This window comes from Neomonachus schauinslandi, chromosome 12 (genome assembly GCF_002201575.2).
Source record: "Neomonachus schauinslandi chromosome 12, ASM220157v2, whole genome shotgun sequence".
NCBI lineage: Eukaryota > Metazoa > Chordata > Mammalia > Carnivora > Phocidae > Neomonachus > Neomonachus schauinslandi.
In genome coordinates this window covers 24,556,058-24,575,240 of record NC_058414.1, presented here as the reverse complement: position 1 = coordinate 24,575,240, position 19,183 = coordinate 24,556,058, and the positions used below count along the sequence as shown (strand labels likewise).

Genomic DNA, 19,183 nt, shown 5'->3' with positions numbered 1-19,183 from the left:
TAGAACATTCCAAGTGATCTTCCAGGCAGTCTTTAAGAGAAAACCACAAAGGGAAATTGAGCAAATATCAACAGACCTGAGACGTGACCTCATCTAGAGGATCAAGGAAGCCTTTATGAAGCATCCAATTTAAGTTACGTCGAAACTACTGCTTTGAGGTATGAGTGGGGGTTAGAAAACGGCAGGAGGAATCCTGTCAGCAGGAGGAAGAACATGTACAAAGGCCCTGAGGCAGAAAGGAGGAAGGCATGTTTGGAAATGTGAAAAGAAGGGTCAGAAGGGTGAGAACAAAAAGAAAATAGGCAAAAAGTGATGATTGAGATTTTTAGTGAGGTAATCTTGAACCAGATCATGGTAAGGACACAAAGAATATTAGATGTTGTTCTAAAAGTAATGGAAAGCCATGTCAAACAAGAAAAAGGGGCTTAAAAGTGGAGTGACCATATAATTTAACATCCAAACCACGAATCCTTTCAGAGTACAGAAGCGACACTATAGATAATTTTTCTGGGAAAACAGCCACAAGCTGGACCATCTTAGGCAAACTAGAATGAGAACCATCCTTCTTAAAGGCTTCTGTATATTGGCTAATTTTCCCTCTGACACAATTCCTGGGAGATAGTCTGTATTCACTGTTACCCTTCCATGGCCAGGCTCACTGAATAGAACTGTTTCCCTTATTCCTTCTCTCATCCACTTGGCATTTTGCCTCTACTTAGCTAATTATGCCCATCCATCAAAAAACACAGAAAAGTAGAACTTTTTTACCTTTACGTGAAATTATGTTTGACTCTTACCTCACTTTCATAGTAGCCTTTCTCGGACTTGGTATGATGGTTTAGTAAGAACGGCATCCCTGAGAGTTTTTGATCATTCTCAAGTTGTTTGGAGTGTGGTCACCTCTCCCCCTCACTCCGTGACACGCTCCTCAAACTAACAAAGACAATTTGAGGGGCAGAGGCATTCCTTAGACTACATTTGGTATTGCACAGACTCATGTGCAGGATGAACATGCTAGAAGACCAACAAATAGTGCTAAAGTCTGTCTGATTTGAAAAACAAGAGGGCATTCAGTTGAATTCATGGATTAAGGAACTCACCTTGCCTTGAATCCTTGCTCTAGCCTCTTTTACTCATTACTGTGTGACCTTGGTTAGATGGCTCAAATTCTGTGAATTTTAGTTTCATTATGTGTGGAACAGGAATAACATTGAGGCCTAACACAAAGGCTTTGAATGCCAATTAAATGAAATAAGTTTATAAAGCACCTAGAACCATTACTCCTACTGGTAAGCCCACAAGTGGTGGCTATTTGGGGCTATTATTTTAAAGCAAATATGGTTTTAACAATATGCCTTCTGACCTCTCTTTGCTGTAAGAATTAGGAGCTATCTTTTCATTCTGGTGAAGTTTGACTGCTCTTGTCTTTATCTGCCTGTTTGTCCTAAGGGGACAGGTGAAGTTCAGTTTCTAACCCAGTTTCAAAATAGTGAGCCTCAGGGAGAGGATGGGTCATTTAAGCCCACTCTACTTAACATTCTTCTGAGATAAGACATTCTGGAGAGGAAATTATCCTGTCAGTGGCAATATCTCTGAAGTAAAAGATATCCTAAGGATTTACTTTGAAATCTGTAGATGCGCATTCTGCCTGGGGGAGAGCTAGGGTTTATGTTGAGAAGGTCACGCTGGGCTAGCCAAACAGAATAACAGAATGTAAGATAAGATTTGGAATTGTTGTGAGGGCCTGGGATCTTCATATTTGTGTCCTGGTATTTGAGCAGTGTCTAGTCGGCTGTGGTAAGGGCTCAATATATACGTATCGAATACATAAGTTAATAATACATCATGAACTTTAAATATAATTAATAAGTAACCATAGCGAATGCTTCTAATAGAGAGTTGCTGGGAATTGATTTTCACTCAATTAATCTTCTACTTGTCATTTATAAAAGGCCAAAGATAATGTAGTGTTCTGAGTGAATGAGTCCCCCTACTTAATAGTTTAACAGCTATATATTGTTCGTGAAAGAGAAAAACTCTCTACCCTCCTCCACCAAGATCACATTTCTGAGCACATGAATGAGTTTTTATTGACTTAGTCACCACAGAAATGTTAAGATCTCCGACTAGTTCAATAGAGAACAAACGTTAGTTCTACGTGGTTAGAGATAGAGTGTTTATAGACCATATATTACTGTATATTAAATTATGTTGTAATTGCTACAGCAATTTATTGACTATATTCAAGTGAACACAGAAGCTTATATCGCTAGAGTTTATATTTTGGGAGAATGTATTGTTCTCCCAACCTTGGTTAAATTCTCAAGGCCCACAGTAGTTTCTATTACAAAGGAAAATCCATGTCAATACATGAATTTCAGGTAAGCATATTGTGCTGCAAATTTTCCCTCAGGGAGCATTGGCATGGAAGGCATTACAGTAATTTTCCATCATAGAACTCTACAATAATGCAGATTTCAGGATAGAAGCATGCAATTTTTTTTTTTTTTTAAATACTGTTTCCCAGGAGATTTTCCCAGGGACTTAGAGACCTACACTGCCCTTTGTGGGGCACTGCATTTTCTAATACTACATACTCTCAGCCAAGGTTCCTTCTCAATCAGTTGAGCATGTTCTGAGAAACAGCACAAGTGGTACCTCCAACACGTATAAAAACGATGACATCATTGTTAAGATTTAAAGAAATAAAAAGACGGTGTTTTCTTTGACTTGTTTAGATGAAAGACCAGTAATTGTGATTTCCTTCTCTCACTAGCCAAATCATTAAATCAGTCATTTTCTCTCACTGTGACCAAATCATTGACTCATTCATTTGACTTATGTTGGATCTACATTAAACCAAAATGATGGATTCTTCAGTCATTCTTTTTATAGATAAAAATCCTCAATCCTTTGAACTCATCTCTTTATGCTAAAAGATTTGTTTTGTTTTGTTTTTTCCCAAGCTCCAGAGTTCAATTATGGCTAACTAACAGCAACTTAAATAGCGTTTAAACAAAATAACCTTGGCTTCTAGGTTTCTAACAGGGCACTTCCTAAGTAAATCTTCCTTGGTTAACAGCTGTCAACTGTCGATGGGCGGCAGGTAATTAAATTTGAAGATAGCTTTATGGCTCAGAAAGATAGATAAAATCCTTGGACCAGAAAGGTCTTCAGCTAATGCGGTTATTGCTCCCTCTGGTATTTGAATTAATGCAAGAGATTGATTATTTTCTAATGAAACAGATAAAGAGGAAAACTGCCATTGTTTGTTACTTGCAAGTAAAATTTAGTTGAGGCTGTTTTCCTGGCTAAGATCACACTCTTGGTTTTATTTCAGTATAGATTAGGAAGAGAAGGGAAAAAGAAAGAATGATTATTTGAAAAAATACTGGAACGAAACAAACCATGATAGAAAGAATGAGAAGGTGACAGGTAGGGGCTATGAATACTTGGAAGATGTGGCAGTTAGGAAGGGTTTCTTTTTCTTTTCTTTTCTTTTCTTTTTTTTAAGATTTTATTTATTTATTTGACAGAGAGAGACATAGCGGGAAAGGGAACACAAGCAGGGGGAGTAGGAGAGGGAGAAGCAGGCTCCCCACTGAGCAGAGAGCCCTACACGGGGCTCCATCCCAGGACCCCGGGATCATGACCTGAGCTGAAGGCAGAAGCTCAACCTCCTGAGCCACCCAGGTGCCCCTAGGAAGGGTTTCAACAACAGGAAATGCAAACCTCAATGTGTCTAAAAAAAAAAGCATGTTGTTGTTTTTTTAAATTTTATATAACAGAAGTAGTCCAGGGTGAGCCGTTCCAGGGTGAGTTCAGAGATTAAATCATTTCTTCAGCCAGGTTTTTTCCCTAAATTTTGCTTGCCATTCTCAGCTAGCAATCGGCTTGGTAAGCCATTCTCAGCTAGCAACTGAGGCACGTATCATATCCCTCACGTACAAATGTCCAGAGGCAGAAAACGAAATCACCTCTTTTCTTGTGCCAGTCTTGAAGACGGAAGAAATCTCTTCCAGTACCCCTGCAGAAGGCTTCCCTTTAAATCTCATTGACCAGAACTCATCACATGTCCCATTTAAACCACTCCCTGGCTAGGGGTGAGGTGGGACGACTATGTTCTATATAGACCAGCTCTGCCCACAGGGAAGACAAGGAAAGTTCTGTTAGATGGAAGGTCAATAATGTCTCCTGCTCAAACGAGCACACCCTGATCCTCTGCTGTGTGCTGGTGCAACATCCCTTGAGGGTATTAATATAACCGATTTATGGATGAGGAAATCAAAACTGGGCAAAGTGTGGTAGTTTTCTTAAAATACTATACTCAGTAAGTGATGAAGCTAGGATTTCAACTCAGAACTGTCTGACTTGGATTGTGTACTCCCCCGCCCAATACCACACTGTTGCCTGTACATCATGATTTGCTTTCAGTTTCAGTTACAGAGCTGCTCTTTTTGGATGAAGCAATCAGTGCATCTCTGTGTTTTGCTTTTCACTTTAGATTTACTCCCCTCAGAGCTTCTTCTCAGGGCTTCCTCAGAGCTGTCGACTCTCAGAGACTCACATAACCCCTGAGAAGAACAGGAAAAACTCTACTTGCAGATTGATACTTCTAATGGCAAATTGCTATTCTAATTTTACATGTTTGTGGGACATACTGCTTTAATTTGAATTTAATCTGTCAACATTCAAGCAATCTCTCTACCAAAGAAATTTCCTTTTCAAATCCCCCAAAACTAGTAAGGGCATGTTCATTTCTCCTTTTCTTAGTTTACAGCTTCCTTTTACCCCCCAGACCAGCTTCATATAAAGTCAATTCCAAATCCTTTATTTTAAGCATTCTGCACATCAACTCTTCCTTTCCACTTTTAGCATATCAGCATCTTTATCAACATTATATCTGGAATATCCTCATCTCTTAGTTTTCCATCCTCACATACTTTAAAATTATCCTGCCACTCTAACAAATTATTTTCCTTAAAAATGACTTATTTTATCATTTCACTCTCCTGTTCAAATACTTTGAGTACATTCTACATGTAAAAAAAATGAAGTATTAAATACATGAATACATAAAAACCAGGCAGTCTTGTCCTCCATGTTTCCTCCATGTGTAAGGAATTATTCTTACCTTGCTGGCTGAAGCTTGATGTCTTTTCCCAAGTCATAATAATGTAACCCATGTCACTATGGGACAGGCACTCTTTTGAGTACTTGATGTATATCAACAATTTAAACCTCACAACACCCCTGTGAGGTAGGTACTATTATTATTATTCTGATCTTACACATGAGGACACTAGAATGCAGAGGGATAAACGCACCTGCCAAGAACATATAGAAACGAAATGGCGGAGCTTGGATTCAGACTCCAGTGGTTGGGCCCCAGAGGCCATGAACTCAGTCACATTTTACTTCTATAATCCATGTATTTCACTGAGAGTTATTTATTGAAGAGGTATATGTTGAACATCTATTCTTCACCCCAAGCTATATCCTTCTCCTGATGTTTTTATAGAGGAATTATACAACCATGAGTCTCCTCCATATGATGAAAAGCAAGCTTTATGTAAATTTTAGGCAAAATCAAGGCAGCCTTTATCTTTGCAAACTCTGAGTGACATTTGTTGGATTCTGTATTCTCTCTCATGTTCTGAGCTCTTGGATATTTTTTCCCCCTATTTCAGCAATAACCTCTGGTCTGGCAGGGGCTGACTTTTTTTCCTGAATGACGTCCCTCTCCCCTGTCTTGCTTTCCTCATGAAAGAAGCAGTTCCAGTTTCTGGGCCAGTGGTACCACTGCTGCCAACCACATCACCTATCTGTCTATGATGCCTACTGAGGCTCAGTAACTTAGAACTAGGTTAGCACGCCACACAGCACTCTGCATCTCAAATCTCTGAGTTCAAGATCTGTCATCTAGTCTCTTGTTTAAAGTCATCTTTCGGGGCGCCTGGGTGGCTCAGATGGTTGGGCGTCTGCCTTTGGCTCAGGTTATGATCCCAACTTCCTGGGATCAAGTCCCACATGGGGCTCCTGGCTCAGCGGGGAGCCTGCTTCTCCCTCTCCCTCTGCCTCTCCCCCTCCCTCTGCCTCTCCCCCTCCCTCTGCCTCTCCCCCCGCTCATGCTCTCTCTCTCTCTTTGTATCTCTGTGTCTCAAATGAATAAAAAAAATCTTTAAAAAATAATAATAAAATCATCTTTCAATGTCTTTTGTTCTTGTCTTCTCTCATGATTGACTTCTCAAGACTCTTCTGAGATATTTTTATTTTTATTTATTTATTTATTTTTAAAGATTTTATTTATTTGTCAGAGAGAGACAGCGAGAGAGGGAACACAAGCAGGGGGAGTGGAGAGGGAGGAGCAGGCTTCCACAGAGCAGGGAGCCCGATGCGGGGCTCGATCCCAGGACCCTGGGATCATGACCTGAGCCGAAGGCAGACGCTTAACGACTGAGCCACCCAGGCGCCCCACTGAGGTATTTTTATAACTTCCACATAAAAAAATCCTACACTTTACTGTCATTGTATGGGCAAAATATCACAGGCTATGTTTTATGATCATGTGTTAGTAATTTTAGGAATCTAGCTCCTTAAAAGAAAAGGGGGAAAAAAAAGAAAAATGTGTATCTATTTATCTAATTCAATATCTTTTTGATAGTAATACAAATTTGATAATACTATACTAATACTAACTAATAATTATTAGAATTTATTGTATACTTCTTCTGTCATTCATTTCTAATATTTACATGTATTAATTCAATTGATGTCCATGGGACCTCTTGGTAGAGGTGATATTGTTGTTTTTTGCAAATGAGAAAATTAAAGCCCAAAGCGGTTATGTAACTTGTTCGATGTCACAGGAAGTTTGGTACCACAGCCAGGCTTCATAATCACTGTGCTACTCCCATGACATTTTCAGATTCTTGGCTAGATATAGAACTGCTTGAAGAATATAATGGCAAACATTCTGAACTGATATGCCCAGGAAATAGGTTAAATTTGTGACTTCTCTATCTTTACATATGGGATATGGCCCAAGAGTTCACAGAATATAGTTCATGGCTTTCTATAAGAATTCTTATCATTTCAGGTTTTGGTTTAAGTCACACCACAGCCTATGAGAATTTCTAGAAGTGTATTTGTGATTCAACATCTAAAATTTAGAAATATTTCATCATTGAAACAGTAAGTTATGAAAGCAAACTCCTTTGTACAGTTTGTCACTCTCTTAAGATCATAATCTCAAGAACAAAGAAATACTGAACCATTTGAATGGGAAAGGTGTAAATTGTACAAAGGAGCATTTTGGCTGGAAAGAAAGTTGAATCTGCTATACTGATTATTGATTTTTTTAATTGTCATGGTGCATTCGTTGTCTTCAGAGTTCAGCTACACAGGCACAAATTTTACACATAATGTAGAAGTTAAGTGAGCATGGGTCAGTGATCATTGAGATACTGAAAATCTAAACATTCAGGTCATCTGAATATTTATGGTTTACTTTTTGATATATACATAGGTAGACTGTCATTTAAACAACATAGCCTTCTGAAGGAGGTATAATGGGCAAAGAGTAGATTTGTTTTCAAGTAATTTCTAGAAAAAGACATCAAACTAGTTAGAATTATGTTGAGAAAGTAAGGTAAATATTTAAAGTAGAAAATACCAATCCTAAAATGATAAATGTATTGATTACAACCATAAAATAGAAGAGAAGCTAAGAAGACATCACACTGTCATTACTTTTGGTTTTTTTTGTTGTTGTTGTTCAATCTGCTCATTTGCTATATTTTGCTATATTTTTTTGCCTGATCTATTTTAGTTTTGAGCTGATGATAGCCAGTGATAAAACTGAGTTGAGATTCTTACAAAATGTGAATAATTTTTAATAAAATAGTATCATAAACTTAACGTTTCATTTATTGATTTATGTTTTACTTCAGTATAGAGGCAATAAATAAAAATAACCACGAGCATAATTCTATTTTATTTATTTTATTTTATTATGTTATGTTAGTCACCATACATTACATCATTAGTGTTTGATGTAGTGATCCATGATTCATTGTTTGCATATAACACCCAGTGCTCCATTCAGTACGTGCCCTCTTTAATACCCATCACCGGGCTAACCCATCCCCCCACCTCTCCTCTAGAACCCTCAGTTTGTTTCTCAGAGTCCATAGTCTCTCATGGTTCATCTCCCCCTCCGATTTCCCCCCCTTCATTTTTCCCTTCCTGCTATCTTCTTCTTCTTCTTCTTCTTTTTTTTTTTTAACATATAATGTATTATTCGTTTCAGAGGTACAGGTCTGTGATTCAACAGTTTTATACAATTCACAGCGCTCACCATAGCATATACCCTCCCCAATGTCTATCCATAATTCTCTTTTAAAATTAATTTATTATTGTAGGAAGGAAAATATATCTTAACTTTTTTGGTAAATATTTCTATAAAATAGTTTTCATTAAAATAATAGAATCATGGAACCAAAATCCTCTATTTTTACTGTGCTGTTCACTATTTCAGAGCTTCGAGAAACCAAGACCTCTGAATACTTCAGCCTATCCCACCACCCTTTAGACTACAGGATATTATTAATGGATGAAGATCAGGACCGGATATATGTGGGCAGCAAAGATCACATTCTTTCCTTGAATATTAACAATATAAGTCAAGAACCTTTGAGTGTAAGTTTGTCATTTCTATGAGGGCCATGTTGACTTTGTTAGGTTCCTTTTCCTTTAAACATTTCAAATATAATGAAAATATTGTGTATTCCATTAGAACTATAGAAAATACAGGCCACATGTCAATAAATAATTGGAAGTTCATACTTACCTCATGGACTGAAAATATAATCAATTCAGTTCTCACTGTCTGGCTTCATAGATTTTAACACTTCAAAACCTGAAACTAAATGAGAAAATACTTCCTGTGTATGTGTTTGCATACGAGTGTGTGTGTGTGTGTGTGTGTGTGTGTATACAGAGAGATAGACAGACAGAAAGAAGCATACAGTATAGCCTGAAAAAAAATGATCAGACTAAAGGAAAATCTACCTTATCATCTGTATGTAACCCAAGAAGGCCTAAAAGGAACAGTTAAGTGCACTGTTCTGTGAACAGGTATGACCTATATTTATCTTCTATTTCACAAGAAGGACATAAATTGATCTTCATTGGAGTAAAGAAGTAAAAGTAAATTATAAGTTTAATATAACAAGGAGAATTCTGAATTTATTATTTTAACAAGGGTCAATGGCTGACAATTAAAAAAAAAATAATCATCACTGTCAGACTTGACCCAAGGCTACAGTGACTTAGAACACTAGCTGAGTATTTTTGAGAGAGGGAATCTCTTGGATTCAATCCAAGTTATTTTAGCTGTTGAAGTACCTAGGGGCCTGTTTTAAGTAAATCTACCAGCCTGGCTCTGTGGTTTACCAAAAACAATATTAAACCAAAATAGTAATATAAATGTAAATTCATTGTGATGTAAGCAGTTGAGAAAAATATAGTAGAAAAGGAGGGAAATATACATTTTATTGTACACATGAATGACCTTATTTTAATACTATGTCATTAGGAAATGGGCACATGTTATTGAAAGACTTTTGTTAAAGGAAAAATTGATGGGAGAAATAAAAACAATTATTAGAATAAAATAATAAAATTTTTATGAATTTAAGTTTATAAACTTAAGTTTATAAACTGAAAGAAAACTCTTGAAATATAAATATAGAAATGCCTTAAAGAAATGTGTTAGCATAAAGTAAATGAAGAGCACTGAGTTTTCATACGTAAAAGTGAGATTATGCAACCTTTATTTTCCTTTCTGAGCAGGTTTTCTGGCCGGCATCTGCAATCAAAGTCGAAGAGTGCAAGATGGCTGGCAAAGATCCCACAGTGAGTGCCTAAAAAAACTCCAAAACTTAAATATTTAGTCTTTGAATCCATGTACTTCGAGTGCAGCCAAGAGTGAGACAAAGGGTGTTGGTATTTTAAATCTTCGGCTGGACACATGGTAAAAAATGTAAATGCAAAGAAATTGGAACTCTTAAACACTGTAACTTAGGAATTCCTGACTGGGTAAAAATTTCTTGCCTTGCTTTCATTATTGCATTCTGACACATTTCGTGATGGATTTCAGTAATAACCCCTGTTCCAGTGGATCCAACCTGCAGAATTCTCAGCAGGCCACTGAAATAATGATAATGCAAGTGTCTGGAGAAGCTCCCAGATACCATGTGGGCTTTTCCAAAGAAAGATCTCGGCAAAAGGGTACTGGTGAGCCAGCACATTCCAGAGGCTTAAATCACCAATGATTACTGGTATCTTTGTTAGTTAAAAATAACCATGGAAACAAAAATCAAGACAGACATGAATATCAATAAATGTTCAGTGTGCAACATTTGTACAAATTGTATATCTTTAGGCAGAATTCCATATAAAGAGTTAAGAAAGAAATCTATATGGATTTCTGCAAACAACTTGCTGAAACTGACACATTCAATTATTCTCGAATATTATAAAACAAAGACCCGGTCTTTTATGTATACGTTATTTAATTTTATAATGAAGCATGTATGTCATTTTACCTTCTTGTCTCAAAATGCAAAAAATATAATGGAACCGTATATCAGAATTACCCATTCTTACACAAATGATTTGGTAAAGAAGGTTTTTTTTTATGGATTTATTTACTTTTTCAGTCATTCATTCCACCAATACAGATTGAGCCCCTATTATGTGTCTGGCATAGTGTTTATTGTTACAGACATAATGTATACTAAAATAGACAGTCTGACTTTCCTCAACTTTATTATCTTGCTGGAGAAGTCAACATTGATCAAATGAGCATGGAAGTATGTGCTTATGCAGGTATGAAGTTGAAATATGGTGGCTGGGTAGAAAAACTAGTATTTGTACACACACATACACACAATCAGCTCTGAGGTCATAAGAAATAACAGCTTTGACTTCGTGTAAAAAATGTTGACTAAGGGCGCCTGGGTGGCTCAGTTGGTTAAGTGACTGCCTTCGGCTCAGGTCATGATCCTGGAGTCCCGGGATCGAGTCCCGCATCGGGCTCCCTGCTCAGCGGGGAGTCTGCTTCTCCCTCTGAATTTCCCCCCTCTCATGCTCTCTCTCTATCTCATTCTCTCTCAAATAAATAAATAAAATTAAAAAAAAAAAAGTTGACTAAGCACTCATTGTTAAGTGTAGAGGTAAGAAATGCTGTCTTCAGGGTCCAAGGCTATGCACTGAGCTTTGATAGTGAGGGTCTCAGAGATTCATCACGGTGGTTCAAGGAAAAGAATGATCCTTGTGAAAAGAGGAAGTGTGGAAATTAAACTTTCATTTTCATTGACTCTTAACCATCCAGATATGAGGTTCTGAAAAGGTCTGGTGTGAGACAGGGCCATGGAAGACTCTGGGTCTCACTGGAGGGTGTTGTTGAGAGGTCACCAGGAGTGACTCAGTTCCGGGTCTCATGTTTTCAGTTTTAGAATTCACCTTTTAAGAGAAATTTTCAAATGGGCAGAAGGAGCTTGCAGAGGCATATTTGCTCCCCATGGGATCTGCTGGGCCGTAGCATATAGGAAAAAATCCAGAAAAATGTGTAAGAAACACTCAAAAGAATACATTATGCTTGTCTTCTAGGGAACAAATAGTAGAAAGTATAATGTTGTGGAGAAGTCTTTTTTTTGTCCAATGAAGCTATTATTTCAATAATTGTGCATGAATTTGATTGTTTTCTTTCATTCTCTAATGTAGAGATTTGGCCCGCTGATGTGTATCCTACCATGTCTTGCCTTTTGCCACAATAATATCCTGTGGCTATAATTACTGGATTTAGTTGTCCTCTTTGTTCAAAAGATTTTCATTTCCCATTCATATGAAGCATCACGGACAGAATATGTAGGATTTAGATACCATTGCACATTCTCTTTTCAAAGATTGGTGTTGATTTTCTGAAGAATCTTAGCCAAGTAATTTGATGTCTTTCTCCCTTTGGCAAAATAGAAATGCTCTGTCATTTGCTTTCTTATAATTAAGAGTCATTAGATGAAATCTTTAATACATGCTTACATTTTCCCATAGTTTTATCATGCTGTAATATCATTCATGGATATCTTTAAATTCTGCTATGTAGCCAGTTAGTATACATAACAGAAGTAACTGGTGGAGGGTTCTGTTCTAATATGGCCAACATTGTTGGGTCCTGGGAAATAATCAAACTAACTCTTTCAAATACATGTTCTGTCTATGCAAGAGAAGAGAATGTTTGACAATTCCAGCTCATTTCGTACATGTGAAGAAGTACTTAGAGAGAAGTGTCCTTTAATCAGGCCACAAGAAAAAGACCAGTGGTAGGAAAAGAAGGCAAAATAGTCTTTAGAAATTCTACAGAACAACGTATTTTTATTACATGCTTTAATGAAATTAAATAGTTAATCATCTCTTAATTCTGTTAGAAGAAATATCATCTAATATGCAATATTTTATTTAAAAACACTGGAATTTTAATTTGTGCAAATCAGTTACCTATTATGAAGGAACCAAAGGTGAAGAAGATGGAGTCTCTATCTTTAAGAGTCTTTACAAGATACTAGAGATGATGAGACATATATGCAGTAACTACCAAATAGTAATAGCCAACGTTTAACAGAATGGGCCAGGCACCGTTCTAAGTCTTTCTTTTAATCCTCGCAATAGCGCTACAAGATGGACAGTATTGTCACCATTCACATTTTTAAGATAAAAAACAATCACTAAGAGTGAGGAACTTACCACAGCTGCCCTGCTAGCAAGTGGGAGGGGGCCCACTCTCGGTCTTATCTGATAAAACATGCCATCTCACTAGGAAGAATTCGGTAAATGCTAAGGATACCCACAAAAGACAAAGAAAAACACGCTGCAGCTGGGATATTTAAGAAAGTTTTGATAGATCTGTTGGCAACTACATTAGGTCTATGTTAATCTTTTTCTTTATTTTATTTCAATGATACTGAAATTGAAATAAGTTACACCCTTTTCCTTTTCAGCCTTTGACCCCAAGTACATGTGACTCCCTTCTTATTCAATCATCTTCCCATCTTTTTAACCTGGGAGTCACCTACTTACCCTCTCAAGTAACAGTGCAGATGTCACTTCTCTGTAAAGTCTCATCTGCCCACCTGGGGCTAGGCTGGCTGTCCCTCTGTGTACACTGGAAACACGGGCACATGTTGTACTGTGTTTGTAACTATAAGTCTCCCCTTACTGATTGGAAATACTGGGTAGTGTCGTTATTCTCTGTGCTCAGATCCATATCAAGTTAAACAAGATCTGAAAAAATTCAAACCAAGCATGGGAATCTGTTCCAAGTAATCGTCAGAAGTTGGGGGTAGGACGCGGTGGATGGTGAGTTTATTGATGCCTTTAAATTAATAGTATTTTTAGTAAATTCATTTTGCACATATTTTAGAATTTCATTTTGATTAAATTAAAATATTTTGATGTTAAATATTATATTAATCATCTACTTAAGCAAAACATAAGCTAGTGACAATTAAAATCCATACTGCTGTAGCAACTGAAAGAAAATATACAGCATGGACTCAAGCATCTCTTATTCCTTTAGATTTTTTTAATGTACCAAATTTTAATTAGAGAAAATAACACTTATTAGAAAATAATTCAAGATAAACTAAAATTTGATCCCAGTAATCATATATCTATAATAATAAGGTAATGTTTATAAAGAAAATACATTATCATGGTGGGAATATAGCTAATTTTCTGCCTCACTAAAGAGACTGTAACCACCTCCCATTTCCCTCTCTGTCCCTATGTATTCACATTCCTCCATGCTCCATTTATTTCTAAATGTTAATATTTTATTCATACTCTAAATAAATTGAGCTTACACAGTAGCACATATGCTGTCAAACATATCCAATGAGATAGGGCATAATGAACGCACTAAGTAAATACTGTAAGAGATCGTTGGAAAATTAAGCAGGATTACATATATTTAGACATATGTGCATTACATGCACACAATGTCAATCTTTATTAATTGAGGAATATCAGTTTCCCTATTTATGTGACCAAAGGATCCCAAACTACTGGAAAATATATTTTCTTTAGAAATATATTTATCAAAATACCTTGATTTATTGCTCACACCAAAGAAGTGTAGGCCAAGAAGAAAAGAATAAGAGGGCTTTTTTCCCCATTGCATAGTCTGGGCCATGAAGAGTCAATATTTTTAAAGCCTTATGCATCTGTGCTCCAGGACATATTTTCAAAAACATCTATGTTAAAAATTACATAACAAATACATGTTCAATACAGAAATCTTTGAAGACCTAGAAGAGCATGTAAAAAGCAACAGAAAACAATATCTTCTGAGCTCTTTCACCCTAGAGACTTAACCTCTCTGTGCTTCAGTTTCCTTGTCTGCATAATGGGCATTCTCATAGTACGTACCTTACTGGGTTGTTATGAGGATTAATGAGTTAATAGTTGATGAGAGCTTAGTACAGTACATAGCACATGGTAAGTGGTATATTACTATTAAGTAAATAAAATAAATTCCACTACTCAAAGTAATCACTTAAAAATTGGGTGTATATTTTTACAGCACTTTATTGTTTGAAATTTGTAGGAATATAAATAAAATGGTATTCTGCATAATGTTAACAGCATGATTTTTCATTTAGCATTGTACCAGGAAGCAGTTTTAAAAAAGGACTAAGCAATTAAAAAAAAAAAAAATCCACAGTTTTAAACTTCACTGAAGGCTCATTCTCCAAACCTTTCATAGATGTCTGCTATGGTCAGGACCTGTACTAAGCTCTGTTCAGGAAAAATGCCCTGTCCACTTCACCAGACTTTTTCTGACCACTGAAATAAAAAATACATATGGAAGAATCCAATATCTGACACTGTGCATATTTATTGTGTGCTAGACACGATTCCACACACGATTGCTCACAACAAATGTTATCAGCACCATTTACAGGTAAAAAGATTGAAGCACAGAGAGGCTAAGTAAATGTCTCAAGTTCAAACAGCTACTGAAAGGTAAATCTAGAGTTTGTACCCAGGTCAATTGGCTCTGAGATTTGTACACTTAAATCCACCATCTACTGCCCATCTGAAGACTGTGGCATGATGACAGACCAACTCTAATTGCCTCTCTGGTTTCATCACACAGTAATTCACTATCCCCTCTAGGCACCGCTTCCCAAGTAAATCCTGCTCTGTCATGCCCCCAGTATTTTTTTTTGTTCATGTTCTTTTTTTTCTGTCGGAAAGCTCTTTCTTTGTGCTTTTGCCTGTCAAAGTATCTAGCTTATTCTTCAAGTTCCAGTTCCAATGACACCCCCTTTCAAACTCTTACACCCAGGTCAGCATTATTCATTCTCTCTTCTCTCCTCCTGTAGCATATTTTTGAAAAAATATAACTCTATTATAGCATCTACACAGCCTCATATATTATGGTTTCCTTTTTCTGAAAGGAGAAATTGAATCTATTCATTTCAGTGTTGTTGGCACCATATACAGTGTTTACATAGAACGAGTTCAGTAAATATTTGCTGGATAGCATTGATATGATTGCTGTGGTCTAAATCAGAAATAATGTGGACAAAAACTATGGAAACAGAAAAGACCTAGAAAATGATTTCCAGTAATTAACTGATTTGTTTTTCCTTTGTCTTTTTCTCTGTGGGGAAGGTTGGAGGGGCACACTGGGCATTATCAGGTAGTCTGGGAATCTGTTTCATGGTGAATCCACCCCTTTCTTTAGAAAAACTAGATGGTGGAGGGTAACCATGGTTCCAGACCCAGCACTTCATTTAACTTCTTTGGGACTCAGTTTCCTCATCAATGAAATGGGACTAATACTTTAATTAGAGCATTGCTTTGAGGATTAAAAATACATAACATCAAAGGATTAAGAGCTCTGCAAACATTAATAACTTGTAAAAACTTTCCCCACTGTGGATTCCTCACCCAGTGACAAATTATAAAGTGATTAAAAGTACAAGATTCAATGTTAGACACACATGTGCTTGAAAATCTGTTTTACCTGTTTCTAGCTCAATGACTTCAAGCAAATTAACTAAAAAAGCTCTAAGTTCTGTTTTTCTAAAAGGAGTTGAGTTGTACCAAACTGAATGAATGTGAAGTGCCCAAATGGCGTAAGTACATTCAATAAATGTGAGCTATAAAAGTGAGAAATCAAACCCCCTGGGAAGTAAAACAGGTTAAATATGTAAAATGATCATTCCAAAGTCTAGTGCATGGTAAATTCCCAACAAATACTGACCATGATAAATAGATATAAAATATATAGAGAGATAGAAACATATACATGAAACAAGTATAATCTGTATTTGAAATACAGTACTTATTAGTGATGTCTTTCTTTTTACCAATACCAGTAATTCATGACAGTAAACGGCCTACAAAACTCAAGACGACATATAATCTATTATTAATAGAATTGAATTCATGTCTTATATGGGAAAATAGAATATACAGAATCCCAGAATGATTAAACTTGTATGTGAAAAAACATAAACACAAGTCGATAACCTAAACCTGGATGTATTATATAAACACCATACTTCATCTATTCTTTTTCTACAGAGAAACACATTATCATCTGCAGTTATGTAGTCAATTTCCAGGTACCTCTATATAAACAGGTGTCAAGATACAGTGACGCTATATATTTAACAAAAACTCTTGATGTCTTAAAATAAAAACAAAGTGTATAGTCTGGTCTGTAAGGATTAATTTCTTTGACAACAGAGCTAATGATTATTTCATAATAAAATCCATGATAAAAACATGTATAAAATTACAACATATAAAAATAAGCATCTGTTCGCTGGCGAGTAATATAAAAGGAGAATATTGTGAGAAAATGTAAAATAATATTGACTTAAATTTAAACTTGACTGCTAAAAAAAAATTAACTTCTACTTTAGTAGAATTGGTTGTTTTTTTTTTACTTTACTAATAATATAAATAATAAATGTGCTTATAAAAAATTAGTAATATGGTACTTTAAAAGAGTAAAAAAAAAAGAAATATATGCTGTCTGACTACCCATGGGAAAACCACTGTTACCTTTTAATATATCTATTTATAAAAAAATTTGTCCTGGGGCACCTGGGTGGCTCAGTTGGTTAAGTGACTGCCTTCGGCTCAGGTCATGATCCTGGAGTCCTGGGATCGAGTCCTGTTCTCTCCTTTTCTGAGTCGAAAATACATGCCACCCCTCTTAGGTAAGCCCTCTCAGATGCCCAAACAATGACCCCTCCTTTGTCCCTGGTTTCCATCAGATCCCCACTTTCACCCTGTGCCCAAGCTGTCCGCCTGCCAAATTGGGCAGCATTCTGGTGTTTCATCTCAGGAGCGGCTGTGTTTCAAAACCTGACACTGGAGGCGCCTGGGTGGCTCAGTCGGTTGGGCGACTGCCTTCGGCTCAGGTCATGATCCTGGAGTCCCTGGATCGAGTCCCGCATCGGGCTCCCTGCTCGGCGGGGAGTCTGCTTCTCCATCTGACCCTCCCCTATATCATGCTCTCTCTCTCATTCTCTCTCTCTCAAATAAATAAATAAAAATAAATAAAAAATAAAAATTTTGTCCTTATCATTTTTATTTATCTTTTATTTTTTTAAAGATTTTATTTATTTGAGAGAGAAGGAGAGGGAGAGAACTCGAGTGGGGGAGAAGGCAGAAGGAGAGGGACAGGCAGGCTCCCTGCTGAGCAGGGAGCCCACCGTGGGGCTCGATCCCAGGACCCTGAGATCATGACCTGAACCAAAGTCAGACACGTAACCAAGTGAGTCACCCAGGCACCCCTTTAAAATCATTTTTATGATGTTTTTTGTGAAGAAAAATGACTAAAGAAAACAACATTCAAGCTCAGGCTTGCTTAATTTGTAGTCAAGAAGGGATAGTGAGCCTAGCAATATACAACATGCAGTGATTAATTCAAAGAGATCTACCTTTGATGCTGACCATGTTTATATACTTCTGCAAGGTCAGAGTCAACTTATAATTACAATAATATTTTGCATTTCATTGCGTGAACAAATGACAACTTTTCCGATAGTGGGACTAGGAGCAGGTGAAAAGAAAACTGGGGAAGAAAGTATTTTAGGGGAATGGAGGCCAGAGAGATAATGATCGCATCACAATGTTGGCATGTGTTTACAATCTGCTTTATTCACCCACTGTAAAAGCCAGTAGTGTTTGCCATTATGTGGTAACGATGATATGGACATTGTATAAGCACAGTTTCATTCAAAATATGTTTATATAACGTGTGTGTGCATACATGCCACGTTTTGAGGAACATTTGAGGAAACATTTTGGTGTACTTTTCAATTTCTCAACTTCCTCAGACATAGAGTAAGTTCATAAAGTTTCAGAACATAAAAACTTACACAGTATATAAAATATTAAAATATGAGAGAGACATACCAATTTACTCATCCAAGTTGAACTACCTTCTTCCTGAAGTAAACCAATAGAATAAACCATGTTATTCTCTTGTTATCTGCTAACAACAACAAAAAAGTGAGAGCAGGAAGGAAAATATATAGCAGAATATGAGAGTACTACTTAGAAATAGCAATAAAAGTCACTGTATTACTAACTGCTTATTCATTTGTTCTTTCAGCATGGCTGTGGGAACTTCGTCCGTGTAATTCAGGCTTTCAACCGCACTCACTTGTATGTTTGTGGGAGTGGTGCTTTCAGCCCTGTGTGTACTTATTTGAATCGAGGGAGGAGATCAGAGGTAAGTGTAACAATTTTTCATTATTAGTTTTAGTGTTAGTGTCAAAGATTTCTTAAAACTGTATTTGAATCTAAAAAAGTTGTAATCAATCAAAGGTTCAAGCCCTTTTATTTATTTTTTATTTATTCATTTGAGACACACACACAGAGAGAGAGAGAGAGAGAGCATGAGCAGGGGGAGAGGGAGAAGCAGGCTCCCCGCTGAGCCAGGAGCCCGATGTGGGGCTCGATCCCAGGACCCTGGGATCACGACCTGAGCCGAAGGCGGCCGCTTAACGACTGAGCCACCCAGGCGCCCCCATTCAAGCCCTTTTAATTCAAAATATATTTCATTTGGGTACTGTCCTCCAAGTTACTT

At 36.8% G+C, this 19,183-nt stretch overlaps 1 protein-coding gene across 1 annotated transcript in view; it reads left to right on the top strand.

The window, feature by feature from the left end:
* Positions 1-19,183, top strand: part of SEMA3C (semaphorin 3C) — a 184,637-nt gene that overhangs the window by 77,062 nt on the left and 88,392 nt on the right. The window contains exons 3-5 of the mRNA XM_021689514.2: positions 8,540-8,700; positions 9,856-9,918; positions 18,707-18,826. Coding sequence (XP_021545189.2) covers positions 8,540-8,700; positions 9,856-9,918; positions 18,707-18,826 — 344 coding nt within the window. The remainder of the gene's footprint in view (positions 1-8,539; positions 8,701-9,855; positions 9,919-18,706; positions 18,827-19,183) is intronic.